Below are 24,718 nucleotides of genomic sequence, written 5' to 3' on the forward strand. Positions count from 1 at the left end.
TTTCAGTGACCTCATTAGCTGTGGTTGCTGATGCTTATATGGTTGAATCATCAGCATACATGGACACACATGCTTTGTTTAATGCCAGTGGCAGGTCATTGGTAAGAATAGAAAAGAGTAGAGGGCCTAGAGAGCTGCACTGAGGTACATTACACTTTATATGTTTGACAATAGAGAAGCTTCCATTAAAAACCCTCTGAGTTCTAGTAGATAGATAGCTCTGAATCCACATTATGGCAGAGGTTGAAAAGCCACAGCACAGACATTCTTAAACAACAGGTTATGGTCATTAACACCAAAGGCTGCACTGAAATCTAACGATAGAGCTCCCACAATCTTCTTGTTATCAATTTCTCTCAACCATTCATCAGTAATTTGTGTCAGTGCAGTACATGTTGAGTGCCCTTCTCTATAAGCATGCTGAAAGTCTGTTGTTAATTTGTTTACAGAGAAATAGCATTTTATTTGGTCAAACAAATTTTTTCCCAACAGCTTGCTAAGAGCTGGCAGCAAGCTTATAGGTCTGCTGTTAGAAACAGTAAAGGCCGCTTTACCACTCTTGGGTAGTGGAACTACTTTGTCTTCCCTCCAGGCCTGAGGACAAAGACTTTCCTCTAGGCTCAGATTAAAAATATGACAGATAGGAGTGGCTATAGAGTCAGCTACCGTCCTCAGTAGCTTTCCATCTCAGTTGTCAATGCCAGGAGATTTGTCATTATTGATCGATAACAATTTTTCCACCTCTCCCACAATAACTTTACAACATTCAATACTTGCACTGCTTTTCTTTCATTATGTTTTTATTAAAGTTTTTTCCATCATTCTTTATATCATTGATCTAGGATTCATAATAAAGTTTATTATTTTTGTTGAGTTTGGTCACATCATTCCTCAATTTGCAGTACATAAGCCAGCCAGATGTGCACCCATCTCCTTCAACCATACAGATGTTCAATTCCTCATCAATCCATGGAGCCTTAACAGTTCTAACAGTCAGTTTTTTAACAGGTACATCAATAATTGGAAGAAGCAATTTCATATGGTAAAAACAGATAAACACATTATCAGTCAGATATTAAATATCCATATACACGCTAAGAGAAGTAATTTCTCTCTCCTGTGTGGATTCTCTAATGACGTTTAAGTGACTGTTATGAGTAATATGTTTTCCCATAGTCTGGGCTTTTGTAAGCCTTCTCCACATGTGCAGTCTCATGTGTTCTTTCAGGCTTCCTAAAATGGGCAAAAGCTTTGCACCCTGAGAGGAGTGGTTAGGCTTCTCCCCTCTATGTATTTTCTTGTGTTGGTTCAGGTTGCTTTTGTGGTTAAAACTCTTTCCACACTGGGAGCAGTGGTAAGGCTTCTCCCCTGTGTGTATTCTCTCATGTTTTTTCAGGTTACCTAAATGGATAAAACTCTTTCCACACTGGGAGCAGTGATAAGGCTTCTCCCCTGTGTGTATTCTCATGTTCATTCAGGTGTCCTTTCTGGTTAAACCGCTTTCCACACTGGGAGCAGTGGTAAGGCTTCTCCCCTGTGTGTATTCTCTCATGTCGTTTCAGGTTCCCTAAATCTTTAAAACTCTTTCCACACTGGGAGCAGTGGTAAGGCTTCTCCCCTGTGTGTATTCTCTCATGTTGTTTCAGGTTCCCTAAATCGTTAAAACTCTTTCCACACTGGGAGCAGTGGTAAGGCTTCTCCCCTGTGTGTATTCTCTCATGTCTTTTCAGGTTCCCTAAATCTTTAAAACTCTTTCCACACTGGGAGCAGTGGTAAGGCTTCTCCCCTGTGTGTATTCTCTCGTGTATTTTCAGGTTACCTATATGGATAAAACTCTTTCCACACTGGGAGCAGTGGTAAGGCTTCTCCCCTGTGTGTATTCTCTCGTGTTGGTTCAGGTTTCCTTTATGGCTAAAACTCCTTCCACACTGGGAGCAGTGGTAAGGCTTCTCCCCTGTGTGGATTCTCTCATGTTGTTTCAGGTCCCATAACCGGTTACAACCCTTTCTACAGTGGGAGCACTGGTGTCGTCTTGCTGGTTTGGACGTCCCTGGCTCTGGTTCTTCTGAGTCTGGTCTTTCTCCTGCCAAAGACAGTGTTTAAAAAAAAATAGAGACCTGAATGAAACCTCCACATGATAAAACAACCATGCTATGAGGGTACATCCTGAATCAGATCTCTCAATAACCTGAGGCCAGTTTTAACAATCTTTGTGTGATTTTAAAACAAATGTTGTAGAGCATCCTGGTAATTACTGATATGTTTACATTACTTATTTTATTCATCCTGTTTTACAAGTCAGAACACAAAAAACTAGACAGTTCTATGACACTAACACAGACATCGCTGAATTCCTATCAGCAGGTGGTTCTAAATATATAACCTTCATAGTTGTATGATACAGAATGTGACCTACACACTTCCTTCAACATAAAATAACTAAATAGGTAATTTTGTGTGATAATCCAAAACTGTTTTTTACGTCGATACTTCCGACTGTCGAAGACACAAAGCACATCAGTAACATCTTCTCGTTGTTGAAAGGGTTCGACACATGATGTTTAAATGGACCAATTTCTTATTTAGACGTTCACAGATTTTCAAAATTTTGACTATCGCCGATGTCATATTTTGGGTAAAGTAAAAAATAAGGTGAAATATTTTGGGTAGATGTTCCTAAAACTGACAGTTAATACAATTAACATAAATATAAACTCAACATGTAAAGTGTTGGATGTTTAATGAGCTGATAAAAAAAGATTGCAGAATTTTTTACATCCGTTAGTTAACATTTATTCTTTGCCAAGATAATCCATCCTCCTGACAGGTGTGGCATATCAAGAAGCTGATTGAACAGCTTGATTATTACACAGGTGCACCTTGTGCTGGGGATAATAAAAGGCCACTCGAAAATGTGCAGTTTTGTCACACAACAATGCCACAGATCTCTGAGGGAGCGGGCAATTGGCATGCTGACTGCAGGAATGTCCACTGGAGCTGTTGCCAGGGAATTTAATGTACAGTACCAGTCAAAAGTTAGGACTCACCTACTCATTCAAGGGTTTTTCTTTATTTTTACTATTTTCTACATTGTAGAATAATAGAGAAGACATCAAAATTATTAAAAAACACATGGAATCATGTAGTAACCACAAGTGTTAAACAAATCAAAATATATATTAGATTCTTTAAAATAGCTTATATTAGATTCCTTGATAGCTTTGCACACTCTTGGCTTTCTCTCAACCAGCTTCACCTGGAATGCTTTTCCAACAGTCTTGTAGGAGTTCCCACATATGCTGAGAACTTGTTGGCTGCTTTCCCTTCACTCTGCAATCCAACTCATCCCAAACCATCTCAATTTGGTTGAGGTCGGGGGATTGAGTAGGCCAGGTCATCTGATGCAGCACTCCATCACTCTCCTTCTTGGTCAAATAGCTCTTACACTGCCTGGAGGTGTGTTGACCAAGGTCATTGTCCTGTTGAAAAATAAATGATAGTGGGACTAAGCCCAAACCAGATGGGATGGCGTATCGCTGCAGAATGATGTGGTAGCCATGCTGGTTAAGTGTGACTTGAATAAATAAATCACTGACATTGTCAACAGCAAAGCACCCGCACACCATCACATCTCCTCCTCCATGCTTCACGGTGGGAACCACACATGCGGAGATCATCTGTTCATCTACTCCGCGTCTCACAAAGACATGACGCTCGGAACCAAAAATCTCAAATTTGGACTCATCAGACCCAAGGACAGATATCCACCGTTCTAATGTCCATTGCTCGTGTTTCTTGGCCCAAGCAAGTCTCTTCTTCTTATTGGTGTCCTTTAGTAGTGGTGTCCATGCAGCAATTGGACCATGAAGACCTGATTCACGTAGTCTACTCTGAACCGATGATGTTGAGATGTGTCTGTTGCTTGAACTTCGTGAAGCATTTATTTGGGCTTTAATTTCTAAGGCTGGTAACTCTAATGAACTTATGCATCAGAAGTAACTCTGGGCTTTCCATTCCTGTGATGGTCCTAAAAGTAATGATGGAATGTTGTTTCTCTTTGCTTATTTGAGCTGTTCTTGACATAATATGGACTTCGTCTTTTACCCAACAGGGCTATTTTCTGTATACCACCCCTACCTTGTCACAACACAACTGATTGGCTCAAACACATTAAAACCTGTTATGGCTAGGGATTCCGCTAGCGGAACGTTTCGACAACATCCGGTGAAATTGCAGAGCGCGAAATATATATATTTTTTATTAGAAATATTTAACTTTCATGCATTCACAAGTGCAATACACCAAATTAAAGTTTAACTTCTTGTTAATCTAGCCACCGTGTCAGATTTCAAAAAGGCTTTACGGCAAAAGCAAACCATGCGATTATCTGAGGACAGCACCCCATCAAACAAACACATGACAATCATATTTCAACCCGCCAGGCGCGAAACAAAACTCAGAAATAACGATATAATTCATGCCTTACTTTTGAAGAGCTTCTTCTGTTGGAACTCCAATATGTCCCATAAACATCACAAATGGTCCTTTTGTTCGATTAATTCCGTCGTTATATCTCCAAAATGTCCATTTATTTGGAACACCGGTTACAACTCGCCCAACATAACTACAAAATATCAAATAAGTTACCTGTAAACGCTGTCCAAACATTTCAAACAACTTTCCTAATCACACTTCAGGTATTTTAAAAGGTAAATAATCAATAAAATTTAAGATGGGATAAACTGTGTTCAATACCGGATAAAAACAACGTGAAGCGTGTGACCTGGAGCGCGCATCAAAACATTAGAGAGCACTAGGCTGGACCCTCGTTCTGAATAGCCGTACTTCTTCATTTCTCTTAAGAAAAACATCAACCAATTTCTAAAGACAATTGACATCTACAGGAAGCAATAGGAACTGCAACCAAGTGCCACAGAAAAACAATTGAAAACAGAGTCAACTCAAAAAAAAGAAAATCCTCCTGGATGGTTTGTCCTCGGGGTTTCACCTGCAAAATAAGTTCTGTTATACTCACCTACATTATTTTAACAGTTTTAGAAACTTTAGAGTGTTTTCTATCCACATCTACCAATTATATGCATATCCTAGCTTCTGGGCCTGAGTAGCAGGCAGTTTACTTTGGGCACGCTTTCAACCTGGATGTGAAAATACTGCCCCCTATCCCAAACAGGTTAAGGAAAGAAATTCCACAACTTAACTTCTAAAAAGGCACACATGTTAATTGAAATGCATTTCAGGTGACTACCTCATGATGATACAGTCCTCCTTTAAGACTCCATAATGTTTCATCATTAGATGCTACAGTCCTCCTTTAAGACTCCATCATGTTTAGAATGTGTCTGGAAGCGCTACTCTATCTATTCTACTCTTATCCTTTCGGTTTTAATAATAATAATGTTATAATAGGTATTAACTATCTTTAATACCTAGGGTTAATACCTGCCTGGCGCCCCAACAAAACTTTATCTTTACCACCCTCTAACAATACCGCTACAGAATTAGCATAGTAGCCCATGTAATTTAAGGTAATCTGAAATATTTAGGACTAACTTATTCCTTGCCACCCATTCTGAAACTAACTGCAGCTCTTTGTTAAGTGTTGCTGTCATTTCAGTCGCTGTAGTAGCTGACGTGTACAGTGTTGAGTCATCCGCATACATAGACACACTGGCTTTACTCAAATGTCGTTGGCAAAGATTGAAAAAAGTAGGTGCCAAACAGCTGCCCTGGGGAATTCCTGATTCCACCTTGATTTTGTTGTACAGGCTTCCATTAAAGAACACTCTCTGTGTTCTGTTAGACAGGTAGCTCTGGGGCGGCAGGTAGCCTAGTGGTTAGAGCGTTAGGCCAGTAACCAAAAGGTTGCTGGATCTTATCCCCGAGCTGACAAGGTAAAACTCTGTCGTTCTGCCCCTGAACAAGGCAGTCCTAGGCCGTCATTGAAAATAAGAATTTGTACTTAACCAACTTGCCTAGTTAAATAAAGGTTAGCTTTTTAAAAAACTCTTCATCCACAAAATAGCAGGGGGTGTAAAGCCATACGTTTTTTTCAGCAGCAGACTATGATCGATAATTTCAAAAGTCGCAATTAAGTCTAACAAAACAGCCCAAACAATATTTTTATCATCATCAATTTCTCTCAACCAATCAGTCATTTGTAAGTGCTGTGATTATTGAATGTCCTTCCCTATAAGCTGAAAGTCTCAATTTGTTTACTGTAAAATAACATTGTATCTGGCCAAACAATTTTTTTCCAAAAATGTAAGGGTTGGTAATAGGCTGATTGGTCGGCTATTTAAGCCAGTAAAGGGAGCTTTACTATTCTTGGTTAGTGGAATGACTTTAGCTTCCCTCCAGGCCTGAGGGCACACACTTTCTAGTAGGCTTACATTAAAGACAAGGCAAATAGGAGTGGCAATATCAGCCGCAATTATCCTCAATTTTCCATCCACGTTGTCAGACACCGGTGACATGTCATTGTTGATTTTTTCCCCAAAAATTTAATTGAAGATGCTCGAAAGATTTTTTACTATCATTCTTCATGTCATTTATCTTTGTTTCATAGTGTAGTTTCTTATTCTTTTTTTTATTCAGTTTAGTCACATGATTTCTCAATTTGCAATACGTTTGCAAATCAGTTATACAGCCAGGCCTATATGCCACCTCTTTTGCCTCCCTCTTCATCATACCATTTTTTAAATTCCTCATCAATCCACGTGGATTTAACAGTTTTTACAGTTTTAACAGCAGCGTCTGGTTGCTTATCATTACACACCACGGACAAACAAATATTATTTACATCAACAACATAGGAATCACTACAAAAAATTGTATGACCTCTTATACACAATATTAGGCCCAGCCTTTGGAACTGTGGTTTTCCTAGACATGGCTACTATATTGTGATCACTACATCTGATGGATCTGGAAACTGCTTTAAAACACATTTCTGCAGCATTAGTAAAGATATGATCAAAATATGTTGATGATTTCATTCCTCTACTGTTTGTAACTACCCTGGTAGGTTGATTGATAACCTGAACAAGGTTGACGGCACTGGTTACAGTTTGAAGCTTTCTCTTGAGTGGGCAGCCTGATCACAGCTTTCCTCCAGTATTAGTTAATTAATTAACAGTGTCTTGAGTTTAGTTTGCCTGTTCTACAGTCTTGTAAAGATAGGGGGGGGTTGACTGGGACAAGCAATGTAACATCCATAATGTTTTAAGGAAAAGTTTTTGTAAAACAAGCAGTTTACATTGGATCATCTTGAAACTTTCTCTTTAAAGCTAACTTTCATCAAGGTTTTATATGGTCTATTAGTTTCTCTCTTTTCATTGGCAGAATCCTTTTTCAGTGTTATGATATTCATAACATCCATATCCACCAGTCTATCTTCCTGTCAACTAACAGAACTCTGCTGGTTGTCCTGGTAACAGATACCAGTGGGCAGATCTATTTTATTTGTTTAAACTAAACCACAGCACTTACTTTGATGTGTCAAATCTGGTCCTTTCTTCTCTTCTCCTCCTCTCACAGTTCCACTCAGCCCCGTTGTTTTCCTGCAGTCCACCAGCAGCACAGACAACCTCTTCATACCCAGCAGTAAGGCGCTACTGGGAGAGGCACGACACGGGGACTCCGGGAGGGAGGAAGGGCTAGCGTTGTCCTGGTAACCATAAAGAGGGGACACAGACACATATCATTATGGATGCTGAAGCCACTGTTGTCATGAAGTGCTTTACAGAAACCCAGCCCAGACCCCGATAGAGCAAGCTGTATGCTAGACCAGACCAAGCTGTACCATCTGGTGGTCTGATCTGGAGAGACTCTTCTCTGCCTCCTCAGCATCAGGATGTTGTTGATGCTCCCCAGAGGATCCACAATAGTCATGTCTCTCTCCTGTGTGAATGAGAACATCAAACAGATAGTGAACTTACGACCGTCTATTATAATCATAGGGTCTTACAAGAGGCATTAATCTCTCTAAACAGGGCCTAAAATGCAAATGTTAAAGGGTCGTTCCACTAAATGGGTTCCTTTTGCATACCTTTGATATTTTAAGTATAAATTATGCTCCAACATTGCATTTTAAAAGCCTGTTATACTAGATGAGATGCACTTTAATGTAGACCACATGGATAATTTAATAAATCTAATTTAAAAGTCCCCAAAATATATGTACCAATGGCAGATAAAAACTAACAAAGGCAGATGGCCCCTTTAACAATTCCTACAGTACTGAACAACATATTCAAGTGTAGAACTTCAGTAGAATGCCCCTTAAAAACCACACATTAGTTCAACAACGGCATAGTGTGTGACTCTGTTTTTAAGACAGTACTCACTGATGTTAATCTGATATTCTGTCTCCTCCTCTTTCACTCCCAAGACGTCTTCCTTCTTCACCTTTATTGAGATAGCATCCTCTTCCTCTCTAAAAGGTTCTTCCTCTGTTTCCTCTATAACATCCTCTTCTTCTTTCACGACAATGTTCAGCCTCAGAGCTTCTTTCTGCATACAGCAGACCTCATCTTCTTTAACGGGGGAGGAGTAGTTTAGTGAGCTCATGGTCTGGGATGTTAGAATTAGCGGCTACTCTAACGCTAGGCTCAGTATCAATATTTAACAACTTTGCAAATTGAACAAGCACATCAGGTTAAAGTTAACCAGTTGATACGTCAACTGAACTGCGTTAACAACACTGAGATTATCTAATGTACATTAACATGGTCTAATGCGTCAATCTTTCAGTTTTATGTTGGCTAGCAAGCTACCGAGGTGGTTGAAAGAGTAGCCGCGTTGTTGTTCCTGAAGAAGTGTCCCGTCCAGTAAATTATACGTCACGCAAGAAGCATCACCTGAAAGACGCATATCGCCATCTGCTGGCTGGAGTGGGTAACGCAGTTTGGAAACAACAGTTACTACACTTTTGTATTGGAAAAACGTCAGAATAATTTAACAATAAGCTGATATATTATAAATGATGAATACATACTTCTATGAATAGGTAGTGTTTTAATAAACATTTGCTCTGTTAATCTTTCACATTCGTTTTTATCTAGATGTGACGGTACTATTCCATTAAAGCCACGCTCTTTAAGATACAAATCATCCTGTAAACCAGGGGTGGGCAACTCCAGTCCTCGGGGGCCTGATTGGTGTCACACTTTTTGTCCATCGCTAGCAAACACAGCTGATTAATCTAACTGCATCCTAAACTGAAGATTATGATTTGGTGATTATTGGAGTCTGGTGTGTTAGCTGGGGCTGGAAGCTATGATCCCTTATTGATGTCACTAGTTAAATCCCCTTCAATCAGTGTAGATGAAGGGGAGGAGACGGGTTAAATAAGGCATTTTAGGCCTTGAGACAAATGAGACATGGCTTGTGTATGTGTGCCATACAGACGGTGAATGGGGAAGACAACATATTTAAGTGTCTTTGAACGGGGGATGGTAGTAGGTCCCAGGCGCCGGTTTGTGTCAAGAACTGCAACGCTGCTGGGGTTTTCCAGCTCAACGGTTTCCCATGTGTACCAATAATCATCCACCACCCAAACAGTGGTGTTTAAGATGAGGCAGAACGATTTGTTTTTTCATGAGCATGGCCTTAATTCTATTACAGCATATTGGATAACTGTCATTCATATTCCATTCACCCTGTTCAATGTAACAGCAATAGGTTTAGGCTACTACATGATACTAACATTTTCCCTATACCCATCATGAGATTGCTACAACCTAGCCTATGAATGAAAGTATAGAACGTAGGTGCACACAGGTCGAGATAGGTTTTTTAGGTGAGAGACAGTCTTGAAGACATCACCAACTAATTATCATGGTCCAAACACACCGAGACAGTCGTGAAGAGGGCACGACAACAACTTTTCCACCTCAGGAGACTGAAAAGATTTGGCATGGGTCTCCAGATCCTCAAAAAGACCTATAGCTGCACCATCGAGAGCATCCTGACCGGTTGCATCATCGCCTGGTATGGCAACTGCTCGGCATCTGACCGTAATGCACTACAGAGGGTAGTGAACATCACTGGGGCCAAGCTTCCTGCCATCCAGGACAATTATAAAGAAAGCCCAAAAAATTGTCAGATACTCCAGTCACCCAAGTCATAGACTGTTTTCTCTGCTCCCGCACGTCAAGCGGTACCGGAGCACCAAGTCTAGAACCAAAAGGCTCCTTAACAGCTTCTACCCCCAAGTCATAAGACTGCTGAACAATTAATCAAATGGCCACCTGGACTATTTACATTGACCTCACCTCCATTTGTTTTGTACACTGCTGCTAGTTGCTGTTTATTATCTATGAAATGTCACTTCACCCCGACCTACATGTACAAATTACCTCGACTAACCTGTACCCCCGCACATTGACTCGGTACCAGTACCCCCTGTATATAGCCTTGTTAATGTTATTTTATTGTGTTACTTTTTATTATTTTTTACTTTTGGTCATTTGCTCATTTTCTTAACTCTTCTTGAACCGTACTGTTAGTTAAGGGCTTGTAAGTAAGCAATTCACTGTCAGGTCTACACTTGTTGTATTCGGCGCATTTGACAAATAAAGTTTGATTTTATTTGACAAATTCAGGTATGTTTATCCCGTTTTTTTCTGTTTAAGAAACGTTTGTCTCTAGAGTTGAAAACAGCAGGTCTGGGACAGGTAGCACCTCCGGTGAACAGGTCAGGGTTCCATAGCCGCAGGCAGAACAGTTGAAACTGGAGCAGCAGCACGGCCAGCTGGACTGGGGACAGCAAGGAGTCATCAGGCCAGGTAGTCCTGAGGTGGGGTCCTAGGGCTCAGGTCCTCCTCCGAGAGAAAGAGAGAAAGAAAAAGCGAGAGAGAGAGAGCATACATAAATTCACACAGGACACCGGATAAGACAGGAGAAATACTCCAGATATAACAGACTGACCCCAGCCCCCCGACACATAAACTACTGCAGCATAAATACTGGAGGCTGAGACAGGAGGGGTCAGGAGACACCGTGGCCCCATCCGATGATACCCCCGGACAGGGCCAAACAGGCAGGATATAACCCCACCCACTTTGCCAAAGCACAGCCCCCGCACCACTAGAGTGATACCTTCAACCACCAACTTACCATCCTGAGACAAGGCCGAGTATAGCCCACAAAGATCTTCGCCATGGCACAACCCAATGGGGGGTGCCAACCCATGAATACGGCTGCACAGTATTGTCTCTTCTCGATGGCGGTTATAATATCGATTAGTACCTTGAGCGGGGTTGAGGTGCACCCATGACCAGCTCGGAAACCGCATTGCACAGCGGAGAAGGTTCATGCTGAAAGAGCTCTGATAGGTTGGAGGATGTCCTCCGGAAGTTGTCATAATTACTGTTTAAGTCTATGGAAGCCTTGAGAACCATGAGCCTCCTAGGTTTTGTATTGAAGTCAATGTACCCAGAGGAGGACGCAAAATAGTATGTTTTATTCAATTATTTTTTTATTCAATGATGATGGTGATGTGATTATATTTAGTATAGTTTTATCCAAAAAGGATAATTTTTTATGTTTTAGCAATTTATTTTCTTCTGAAACTCACTGAAAATCCCATCCCACAATTATGTCATGTTGGCTCGATGTCCTTTGGGTGCAGTGGAGGCTCCTCAGAGGAGGAAGGGGAAGACCATCCTTCCCTGAGGAGCCTTCACTGCACCCAAAGGACATCCAGCCAACATGACACAATTGTGGGAAGCATTGGAGTCAACATGTGCCAACATCCCTGTGGAAGGCTTTGGACACTTTGAAGAGTTCATGCCCCGACAAATTGAGGCTCTTCTGAGGGAAAAGGAGGAGGTTCCTAGTCTATATTAGGACGTTTATTTCTCTCCAAATGTTTGGTATGACCAGTATATATATATAAAGAAAATATTGCATGACCAAAAGCACAATTCTATTTTTGTAAAAATGAGACAAGTGTACGAGCATATGTGTGTTCTCTCATGAACTTTAAGTAGCCTGTATTTGATGTGATATACTCCTTTCGAGACAAGATTGTGTCACGGCACAGATCTGGGGAAGTGTACCAAAACATTTCTGCAGCATTGAAGGTCCCCATCATCTTAAAAGGAAGAAGTTTGAAACCACCAAAACCCTTCCTACTGCTGGCTGCCTGGCCAAACTGAACAATTGGGGGAGAAGGGCCTTGGTCAGGGAGGTGACCAAGAACCCAATGGTCACTCTGACAGAGCTCCTCTGTGGAGATGGGAGAACCTTCCAGAAGGACAACCATCTCTGCATCACTCCACCAAGCAGGACATTATGGTAGAGTTGCCAGACGGAAGCCACTCCTCAGTAAAAGGCACATGAAAGCCAGCTTGGAGTTTGCCAAAAGGCACCTAAAGGACTATCAGACCATGAGTAAAAAAATTCTCTGGTCTGATGAATGCCACGGGTCACGTCTGGAGGAAACCTGGCACCATTCCTAAGGTGAATCATTGGGTTGGTAGTATCATGCTGTGGGTATGTTTTTCAGCGGCATGGACTGGGAGACTCGTCAGGATCGAGGGAAAGATGAACGGAGCAAAATACAGAGAGATAATTTTTGAAAACTTGCTCCAGAGCACTCAGGACCTCAGACTGGGGCAAAGGTTAACCTTCCAATAGGACAACGACCCTACGCACAAAGCCAAGACAATGCAGGAGTGGCTTTGGGAGTCTCTGAATGTCCTTGAGGGGCCCAGCCAGAGCCCGGATTTGAACCCGATTTAACATCTCCGGAGAGACCTGAAAATAGCTTTGTAGTGACACTCCCCATCCAACCTGACAGAGTTTGAGAGGATCTGCAGAGAAGAATGGGAGAAACATGAGGCTCCTGTTGCTGCGGTCCTCAAGGGCAAATTGACAGATTTTTCACCTAGTTGTCTTTGGGATTCAAACCAGAGATCTTTCGGTTACTGGCCCAACACTAGTAACCGCTAGGCTACCTGCAGCAGGAGCCCCATGTTGACAGGAGAGCCCACCTTTATTTTTCCCTCATTATGAACATTCATATTGGTCAACAGTCAACCTATTGTGTGTATTGAACATTCATATTGGACTGTAGCAGCACAGCTAACTGGCTACCGATCAACCTATTGTGTGTATTGAACATTCATATTGGACTGTAGCAGCTAGCTAACTGGCTACTGATCAACCTATTGTGTGTATTGAACATTCATATTGGACAGCCTTACCTGTATAGTAGCACCACCACCCATCAGCCCAATCTCTTCTTGATGTCAAAGCCGCAGTGTATTGTTGGTATAGTTTTTGATGAATAATAATTCAAATTGTGAAAATAGAAGTGTACAATTTATATATATATTTAATCACCTTTAAGATACTGTTTTTCTCTGTGCAGATGTAGAAGCTGAATAGGAATATACATTATCAATAAATAGTTGATTGTTCTTTTTTCACATCATACTAAGAATACTGAGCCACAACCTGTAAATGTGACCATACTATTCCTTTAAAGCCCCTCTGTCAGATATAAATCATCAGAGTGGGAAACCAACTGACATGGAAACAATGGAGGAAATGTATCACTATCAGAGGGGTGTATTATGACATCATATAGAACTACTCAGACATTCCAAATCAGGCTTCATCCATATCATGAAGGTGGATATTGATCCAACCATTTCAAAAGTAATGACCGGGATAATGGAAACAGGATATGCCTGTACAATTTTATTAATGCAGACAGACAATTTGTTAGTTCGTTTTACATGGTGGGGTCTTTTTGTGTCAGTAAAGATGTATGAATGAGAAATGGCGATGGAAACTCCTTTATGTGCAAATATTTATATAATAACCATCACGTCTCAGTTAAAACTTCTTGTCAATATGGGGGCGCTGTTTTCACTTTGTAAAAAAACATTCCCAAATTAAACTGCCTCATACTCAATTCTTGCTCGTACAATATGCATATTATTATTACTATTGGAATGAAAACACTCTCTAGTTTCTAAAACCGTTTGAATTATTTCTGTGAGTAAAACAGAACTCAAGTTGGAGCAAACTTCCTATCAGGAAGTGAGAAATCTGAAATCAGGCACTCTGTTCCAGGGTCAGTTAATTAATTTGCAATTATTCTATTGGTCGACATGCACTGCATACAATTTCCCCTAGATGTCAGTAAGCAGTGAGGATTTGAATGGTGTTGCTAGGTAGATCTGAGGCCGTATAAATGGTCTTGGAACGAGGGGTGCACCCTTTTCAACGTTCGTCATGGCGCAAAGCAGACCTCAGGATGGCATTCTGAAAAGCTCACGTTATCGGCGTTAGATATATCCGGCTCTGATTTTATTCGATATAGGTGTTAGAAACATCATAACGTAGTTATTTTAAACCGAGTTATATCAGTTTATATGAGTATATTGCGATTTTTCTGAATTTTCTTTGTGCTGCGTTTTGAAGAGTTGGGCATGTCTGGGCCACATAGCTAATGTTTGCTGCTAATTACACGGTTGAAGACGACATTCTACAGCCGAGCAACGATTATTATGGACAAAGGACAACTTGCCCAAGATTCTGATGGAAGCTCAACAAATAGTAAGAAGTCTTTATGCTGTTAATTCGTATTTATGTTAAAAAATGTTAAACAATAATTCCGCCATTAATTTCGGCACGGTCTCGCTGTAACGCACGCTGTATGTCGTAGTAACGTTAATTTAAAAAATCTAACACAGCGGTTGCATTAAGAACTAATGTATCTTTCATTTGCTGTCCAACCTGTATTTTTTAGTCAAGTTTATGATTAGTTATTGATTAGATTAGGTGCCTCTCCCAAGATTTCTCCCGACATTTTGTTGGCAGCTTGGCTACTATTCTCATTGTATAACCACGATTTGTGCCGCTAAATATGCACATTTTCGAACAAACAATATATGTATTGTGTAATATGATGTTATAGGACTGTCATCTGATGAAGATTGAGAAGGTTAGTGAAAAAATAAATATCTTTTGCTGGTTTATTCGTTATCACTATTGTTGGCTTGAATCAATGCTGCTGTGTGGTTGGCTATTGTAGTAAGCTAATATAATGCTAAATTGTGTTTTTGCTGTAAAACACTTAAAGAATCTGAAATATTGGCTGGATTCACAAGATCTTTGTCTTTCATTTGCTGTACGCTGTGTATTTTTCATAAATGTTTTATGATGAGTATTTAGGTAATTCACGTTGCTCTCTGTAGTTATTCTAGTTGCTTTGGTGAGAGTTGTGATGGTGGCTGCAATGTAAAACTATGATTTATACCTGAAATATGCACATTTTTCGAACAAAACATATGCTATACAATAAATGTTATCAGACTGTCATCTGATGAAGTTGTTTCTTGGTTAGTGACTATTTATATCTTTATTTGGTCGAATTTGTGATAGCTACCTATGCAGGAAAAAAAACTGGTGGAAAAAAAAAGTTGTGTCTTTTGCTATGGTGGTTAGCTAATATAAATACATATTGTGTCTTGTGTCTGTAAAACATTTTAAAATTCAGAAATGATGGCTGGATTCACAAGATGTGTATCTTTCATTTGGTGTCTTGGACTTGTGATTTCATGAACATTTTATTATATGATATCCCTGTGGCTTTAGGCTATGCTATGCTAGTCAGCTTTTTTTGATGGGGGGGATCCCGGATCCGGGTTTGTGACTCGTTAGAGGTTTTAACTTGGAGTCACGTGATGATATGTTGTGTGGTCCTCCCTCTACGACTTGGGAACCCATGCAGTTTATTAGGCTACAGATTAAATAAGTTATGAACTTCACAGGGTGGTGAAACTGCATGTGATGAGCTTGATGCTCCTTTCCAATACATTTTGATGGTCTTATTCTGGTGACATGATGATTGATGCTTGGTTTCCATTTGACAAATAAAATAATATCTCTCTCATCCATAATAATCTCATCATGTAGGTAGCCTACCAGCACTGTATCTGTGAGCTGCTGACTACAGTGCACGGGACAAGAGCACGTTTGCTATATAATACAACAGCTTTTTAAACCCTCAGTAGAGTTGAAAATGTGATGGAAACCCATTTAACGTGTATTTTTCATACGGTATATGGGATTTTAACAGCAAAAGTTGTTTTATTTGTCACACAAAGTCTGCAATTAGTCTGTTTGAAAGAAACATTTCTGGTGGGAAAATGCATATATTGTTTTGTACATATTTAAGAATATTCACATGAAAATCTGTCGCAAATTGCACGGAAACTTAGCTACTAAGGTGGATATTGATCCAACACCTGCCACTTATTCAAACCAGCCCACTGGGCACAGACATCAGTTCAACATCTAGTTTCTATTTACATTTCTTTGAGTCGTGAATTCAACATGAAATCAACACAAAATGTCACCTGTCATTGGATTTAGCTTACAAGTTGGGTGAAAAATAAATAAAGATTCCTGATGTTGACGGCTTTTTACAAATCCAATCAGTTTTCTGCATTGATCTAACATCACATGGATTTGTTTTGTTGAAATGACGTGGAAACAACATTCATTCAACCAGTGGGAGGCTTGTAAATGCCCCCAGGATAGTAGAACAAAGAACTCTTCATTGAGACAATGATAAACAGCAATCCGTGGGAGAGTTGTGGTGGATATTATAAAATAAGGACCTGCTGGAGTCCAAGTCAAACCAAGATTCTTTATTTCTGAGCTCAGAGAGAATAACAGTTACACAGCGCAGTGTAGACAGTCTAATTCCTGAAGCATTGGGTGATGAGCACATATCTTTATAGTTTCCTGTTCCTAGGAGGGACTTTATTCATACAAGGACACAGGTGCAGCTGGTTTGCAACACAGGATGATACTCCCAAGAACAGGAGATTATAATAGGACAGTTTCACAAGGTTAGTCACATACTCAGATATGTGGACACATACAATTAACATTTTGCATTACAGAGTCTGTGAACATTTTCATTTCATTAAATCATCAGTGGGCCAACAATGCAAATTTAAACAATGGAGCAAATGCATTACATCCAAATATCACTGTACTATCTGTAGTGCTGGAGGAAAGACACACCCAGATAAACACACACAGTCAGAGTTTAAGAAATGACCATTTAAACACATGGAATCTGATCTACTCTATATTCAAACTGACATACTCCATATTCAATTCATGTTTTATTACAAAAACATACATTTGAGTATACTTTGTACCATTTCATTTAATAAAATAAACACATTCTCAGGCAACAATATAAGACAACAATATAAGACAGTGGGAGCACTGTGTATGTTCTCTGATTAATTTTAAGTTAATGTGATGTGAAATATAAATTTACACACTAGGAGAAGTAATTATTCTCTCCTGTGTGGATTCGCACATGATGTTTAAGTCACTGTGATGAGTAATATGTCTTCCCACAGTCTGAGCATTTGTAAGGCTTCTCCCCTGTGTGCAGTCTCATGTGTTCTTTCAGCTTTCCTGAATAGTTAAAACGCTTTCCACAGTGGGAACAATGGTAAGGCTTCTCCCCTGTGTGTATTCGCTCATGAGCTTTCAGGTTTCCTAAATGGGTAAAACGCTTTGAACACCGGGAGCAGTGGTAAGGCTTCTCCCCTGTGTGCAGTCTCTTGTGTTCTTTCAGGTTTCCTAAATGGGTAAAACGCTTGGCACATTGGGAGCAGTGGTAAGGCTTCTCCCCTGTGTGCACTCTCATGTGTTCTTTCAGGCTTCCTAATTGGATAAAACGCTTTGCACAATGGGAGCAGTGGTAAGGCTTCTCCCCTGTGTGCACTCTCATGTGTTCTTTCAGGCTTCCTAATTGGATAAAACGCTTTGCACAATGGGAGCAGTGGTAAGGCTTCTCCCCTGTGTGTATTCGCTCATGAGCTTTCAGGCTTCCTGACTGATTAAAACTCTTTCCACACTCGGAGCAGTGGTAAGGCCTCTCCCCTGTGTGCAGTCTCATGTGTTCTTTCAGGCTTCCTAATTGGGTAAAACTCTTTCCACACTGAGCGCAATGGCATGGCTTCTCCCCTGTGTGTATTCGCTCATGAGCTTTGAGGGTGTCTAACCGCTTAAAACTCTTTCCACACTGGGAGCAATGGAGTGGCTTCGTTCTTATGTGTACCCTCTCATGTCTTTTCAAGCTAACTAACTGGTTAAAACTTTTTCCACAATGGGAGCAGAGGTGTCGTCTTGCTGGGTTGGACGTCTTTGGTTCCTCCAAGGTTGGTTTTCCTCCTGCAAAAGACAGTGTTAATTTTAAAGAGATGACAGAATGAAATCTCCACATGATAAAACTGCCTTGCTGAGGTTTAATCCAAATCACATCCCTCAATATCCTGATGCCAGTTTTCAAACATTTCATAATTTAAAACAAATGATGTAGAGCTTCCTGGTAATAACTGATAATATGTTTTACATTACTTATTATTCTTTCTGTTATATAAGTCAGACCACAAAACACTAAACAGTTCTAGAACACTGAAGACACAGACTGGATTCCAATCAGCAGGTGGTTCTAAATATATAACCTTCATAGCTGTATGATACAGAATGTGACCTACACACTTCCTTGAACCTAAATTAAGTAAAGAAGTCATTTTGTGTGGAAGTTTCATTTTTACATTGGAGACAGACACAAAGCACATCAGTAACATCTCCCCGTTGTCGATAGGGTCGACACATTCCAAGATGGCGTAGCAGTCGGACGTGTGTTTTGTCTTGTCCCGTCCTGTCCCATGTAAATATTTGTATATATTGTTTTCATTTCGTATATATTGTAATCTCACTTTCCATTTACGGACTGAATTAACTTTCCTGCAACCCGCCTCCCCCAATGTGGTACAGATCTGCTATTTTTATACTTTAGAACCGGAACCCCCATCAGAAGCTAGCCAGCTAACTAGCTACTAGCTACTAGTCAGTTAGCCACTACTAGCGGTCTTCACTGTTAACTGGGACACCAGCCAGCTTCAGCCTGGTCAATACCTGCCAGTCTGCACAGCGCGATATCAACCCAGAGCGTATCGGACTGCTTTTTCTCTACCACATCACCGGATTCCTACCGCTCTGAACCTTTACACATCGCAGCTAGCTAGCTGCAATCCGAGTAGCTACTCCTGGTAAACGTCTCTGTCCCGAAGCAAGCACCACTTAGACTTGAACTAGCCTCGAGCTAGGCCTATCTCCCGGCTAGCCGAAGAGGTCCACCAGCTAATTCTTGGGCTACAATACCTCTTTTGCCAATTGGCCTGGACCCATTACTGCCGACACGGAGCCCCGCCGATCCATCACGACTGGTCTGCCGACGTAATCGCCCGACATCGCCGAAGACCCATCTGCTAGCCCCGGCCCGCTAGCTGTCTGAATCACCGTGTCTCCAGCTCGCCTAGCGTAGTAGCAACTACCGAACGGCTCCTTGACTCACCTATTGCTGCTCATTGGACCCTATGATCAGTCGGCTACACATGCCTCTTCCTAATGTCAATATACCTTGTCTATTGCTGTTTAGGTTAGTTATTATTGTTTTATTTCACTGTAGAGCCCCCAGCCCCGCCCAACATGCTTTAGATAGCCCTTTTGTCCCACCCCCCACACATGCGGTGACCTCACCTGGGTTAACTGGTGCCTCTAGAGACAAAACCTCTCTCATCGTCACTCAATGCCTAGGTTAACCTCCACTGTACTCACATCCACTGTACTCACATCCTTGTCACGTGCGTTGAATACAACAGGTGTAGACCCTAGAGTGAAATGCTTACTTACCAATAGTGCGAAAAAAAAGATATGTGTAAAATAACAGTAGCAAGGCTATATACAGACACCGGTTAGTCAGGCTTATTGAGGTAGTATGTACATGTAGGTATGGTTAAAGTGACAGAAACAAGTCTCTCACTGTTGCCGCTTGTTATAGATTCCCCTCAGCCCCCAGCTGTGCCCTGGACACCATATGTGAATTGATTTCCCCCCAATCTATCTTCAGAGTTCGTACAGTTAGGTGACCTAAACTGGGATATGCTTAACACCCCGGCCGTCCTACAATCTAAGCTAGATGCCCTCAATCTCACATAAATCATCAAGGAACCTACCATCAACCCTAAATCTGTAACCATGGGCACCCTCTTAGATATCATCCTGACTAACTTGCCCTCTAAATACACCTCTGCCGTCTTCAACCAGGATCTTAGCGATCACTGCCTCATTGCCTGCGTCCGTAATGGGTCCGCGGTCAAACGACCATCCCTCATCACTGTCAAACGCTCCAGCAGGCCCGGGTATCCTGGTAGGATATTGACCTCATCCCGTCAGTAGAGGATGTCTGGTTTCTCTTTAAAAGTAATTTCCTCACCATCCTAAATAAGCATGCCCCATTCCAAAAATGTAGAACTAAGAACAGATATAGCCCTTGGTTCACCCCAGACTTGACTGCCCTTGACCAGCACAAAAACATCCTGTGGCGTTCTGCATTAGCATCGAATAGACAGCGATATGCAACTTTTCAGGGAAGTCAGGAACCAATATACACAGTGTCGTGGAAAATTGCAAGATTATGTTATAATGCTTGTATTGCGTTATAATGGTTATTTTATTCGACAGAATGGAGTGTTCTGTTAACTATTGTGTGTTCCACTGAGGATGGGCCTCTATGAGATATAGCACTGACAGAGGAGATTTACGATGTCTTTGGGTGATAAAACCTAAAGAGCATTCCAGATAACATGAGGTAATGTTTTTGTGCTACCAGGAACGAGATTAGAACCTAATTTTAGAGACCAAACTGAACGATAATTTATAGCGAATGCTATCTGGCTATGTGCTACTCCTCTCTCTCTCAAGTAAAAGTCTTTCTTCGTGAACTTTTCATAAGATATGTGGTTCGTCATGGAAGTTGAGAGGGGTGTATCTTGGCTATAAAAGATCTTTGTACTTTTCTGTTGACACTTTCAATGGTTCATTAGAGATAGCGCATCATTGAAAGTAAAATGCTATTGCAAAGCTCTTAATATTAAAGATGTAGTTTAAGTATAACTCTAACTGATGTGTGAAGTTTGTAACACTCCTCATTATGGTAAACCAGAAAAATACCACCACAACACTCAGTTAGGAAAGCAAAGGCTAGCTTTTTCAAACAGAAATTTGCGCCCTGTAGCACTAATTCCAAAACGTTTTGGGACACTAAAGTCCATGGAGAATAAGAGCACCTCCTCCCAGCTGCCCCCTGCACTGAAGCTAGGAAACACTGTCACCACCGATAAATCTACAATAATCGATAATTTCAATAAGCATTTTTCTACGGCTGGCCATGCTTTCCACCTGGCTACCCCTACCCCGGCCAAAAGCTCTGCCCCACCTGCCGCAACTTGCCTAAGCACCCCCCCCCCCCACCCAAATCAAGACAGCTGATGTTCTGAAAGAGCTGCAAAATCTGGATCCCTACAAATCAGCTGGGCTAGACAATCTGGAACCTCTTTCGTACTTGTTGCAAACCCCAACTATTACTAACCTGTTCAACTTGTCTTTCGTATTGTCTGAGATCCCCAAAGATTGGAAAGCTGCCGCGGTCATCCCCCTCTTCAAAGGGGGAGACACTCTTGACCCAAACTGTTATAGACCCATTCCCATCCTGCCCTGCCTTTCTAAAATCTTTGACAGTCTCTATGGGGGTGACACAGGGTTCAATTTCTCTGTATATACAGTTGAAGTCGGAAGTTTACATACACCTTAGCCAAATACATTTAATCTCAGTTTTTCACAATTCCTGACATTTAATCCCAGTAAAAATTCCCTGTTTTATGTCAGTTAGGATCACCACTTTATTTTAGGTGTGAAATGTCAGAATAATAATAGAGAGAATGATTTATTTCAGCTTTATTTCTTTCAACACATTCCCAGTGGATCAGAAGTTTACATACACTAAATTAGTATTTGGTAGGATTGGCTTTAAATTGTTTAACTTGGGTCAAAGTTTCGGGGAGCCTCCACAAGCTTCCCACAATAAGTTAGGTGAATTTTGGCCCATTCCTTCCTGACAGGGCCAAAATTGTAATTGAGACAGGTTTGTAGGCCTCCTTGCTCGCACATGCTTATTCAGTTCTGCCAACAAATATTCTATGGGATTGAGGTCAGGGCTTTGTGATGGCCACTTCAATACCTTGACTTTGTTGTCCTTAAGCCATTTTACCACAAATTTGGAAGTATGCTTGGGGTCATTGTCCATTTGGAAAACCCATTTGTGACCAAGCATTAACTTCCTGACTGATGTCTTGAGATGCTGCTTCAATATATCCACATAATTTTCTTTCCTCATGATGCCATCTATTTTGTGAAGTGCACCAGTCCCTCCTGCAGCAAAGCACCCCCACAACATGATGCTCCCACCCCCGTGTTTCGTGGTTGGGATGGTGTTCTTCGACTTGTAAGCATCTCCCTTTTTCCTCCAAACATAACGATGGCCATACAGTTCTATTTTTGTTTCATCAGACCAAAGGTATGATCTTTGTCCTCATGTGCAGTTGCAAACCGGAGTCTGGCTTTTTAATGGCAGTTTTGGAGCAGTGGCTTCTTCCTTGCTGAGCGACCTTTCAGGTTATGTCGATATAGGACTCGTTTTACTGTGGATATAGGTCATTTTGTACCTGTTTCCTCCAGCATCTTCACAAGGTCCTTTGTTGTTGTTCTGGGATTGATTTGCACTTTTCGCACCAAAGTACGTTCATCTCTAGGAGACAGAACGCGTCTCCTTCCGTAGCTGTATTTATTTATTTTACCAAGTATGTTGACTGAGAACACATTCTCATTTACCACAACAACCTGGGGAATAGTTACAGGGGAGAAGAGGGGGATGAATGAGCCAATATGACGGCTGCGTGGTCCCATGGTGTTTATACTTGCGTACTATTGTTTATACAGATGAACGTGGTACCTTCAGGCGTTTGGAAATTACTCCCAACAATGAACCAGACTTGTGGAGGTCTACAATTTTCTTTCTGAGGTCTTGGCTGATTTCTTTAGATTTTCCCATGATGTCAAGCAAAGAGGCAGTGAGTTTGAAGGACGGCCTTGAAAACATCCACAGGTCCACCTCCAAGCGACTCAAATGAGGTCAATTAGCCAATCAGAGGCGTCTAAAGCCATGTCATCATTTTCTGGAATTTTCCAAGCTGTTTAAAGGCACTGGAATTGTGATACAGTGAATTAAACGTGAAATAATCTGTCTGTAAACAATTGTTGGAAAAATTACTTGTGTCATGCACAAAGTAGATGTCCTAACCGACTTGCCAAAACTATAGTTTGTGAACAAGAAATTTGTGGAGTGGTTGAAAAACGAGTTTTAATGACTCCAACATAAGTGCATGTAAACTTCCGACTTCAACTGTATCAATGATGTCGCTCTTGCTGCTGGGGATTCTCTGATCCACCTCTACGCAGACGACACCATTCTGTATACATCTGGGCCTTCTTTGGACACTGTGTTAACAAACCTCCAAATGAGCTTCAATGCCATACAACACTCCTTCCGTGGCCTCCAACTGTTTTTAAATGCTAGTAAAACTAAATGCATGCTCTTCAACCGATTGCTGCCCGCACCCACCCGCCTGACTAGCATCACTACTCTGGACGGTTCTGAATTAGAATATGTGGACATCTACAAATACCTAAGTGTCTGGTTAGACTGTAAACTCTCCTTCCAGACTCACATTAAGCATCTCCAATCCAAAATTAAATCTAGAATCGGCTTCCTATTTCGCAACAAAACCTCATTCATTCATGCTGCCAAACATACCCTCGTAAAACTGACTATCCTACCGATCCTTGACACCGGCGAAGTCATTTACAAAATAGCCTCCAACACTCTACTCAGCAAATTGGATGTAGTCTATCACAGTGCCATCCGTTTTGTCACCAAAGCCCCATATACTACCCACCACTGCAACCTGTATGCTCTCGTTGCCTGGCCCTCTCTACATATTCGTCACCAAACTCACTGGCTTCAGGTCATCTATAAGTCTTTGCTAGGTAAAGCCCCGCCTTATCTCAGCTCACTGGTCACCATCAGCTCACCCACCAGTAGCACGCACTCCAGCAGGTATATTTCACTGGTCACACCCAAAGCCAATACCTACTTTGGCCGCCTGTCCTTCCAGTTCTCTGCTGCCAATGACTGGAACGAATTGCAAAAATCACTGAAGCTGGAGACTTGTATCTCCCTCTCTAACTTTAAGCATCAGTTGTCAGAGCAGCTTACCTGTACACAGCCCATCTGTAAATAGCACACCCAACTACCTCATCCCCATATTGTTATTTTTTTGCACCACAGTATCTCGACTTGCACATCATCATCTACACATCTATCACTCCAGTGTTAATGCTAAATTGGCCTATAGCCTATTTATTGCCTTACCTCCCTAATCTTACTACATTTGCACACGCTGTACATAGACCTTTTCTTTTGTGTTGTTGACTATACGTTTGTTTATGTGTAACTCTGTGTTGTTTTTGTAGCACTGCTTTGCTTTATCTTGGCCAGGTCGCAGTTGTAAATGAGAACTTGGATAAATAAAGGTGGAAAAAAAAGGCAATTTTTATTTATTTCGAAGTTCACCATTTTTTTTTTACATTTTGACTATCATTAATGTCATGATATTTTGAGTAAAGTAAAAAAAGAATGAAATATTTTGGGTAGATGTTCCAAAAATATAAATATGTAAAG

The 24,718-nt window shown here is 41.1% G+C and overlaps 1 protein-coding gene across 1 annotated transcript in view; it reads right to left on the reverse strand.

Annotated features, from left to right (window-relative positions):
• The window catches only part of LOC120023442, a gene marked incomplete at both ends in the record, with an annotated part of 359,115 nt that overhangs the window by 326,195 nt on the left and 8,202 nt on the right, over window positions 1–24,718 (reverse strand). The window contains 4 exon segments of the mRNA XM_038967467.1: window positions 1,278–1,466; window positions 1,468–1,984; window positions 17,404–18,152; window positions 20,148–20,156. Of these exon segments, the coding sequence (XP_038823395.1) occupies window positions 1,278–1,466; window positions 1,468–1,984; window positions 17,404–18,152; window positions 20,148–20,156 (1,464 nt within the window).

This window comes from Salvelinus namaycush, chromosome 2 (assembly GCF_016432855.1).
Source record: "Salvelinus namaycush isolate Seneca chromosome 2, SaNama_1.0, whole genome shotgun sequence".
Lineage (NCBI taxonomy): Eukaryota > Metazoa > Chordata > Actinopteri > Salmoniformes > Salmonidae > Salvelinus > Salvelinus namaycush.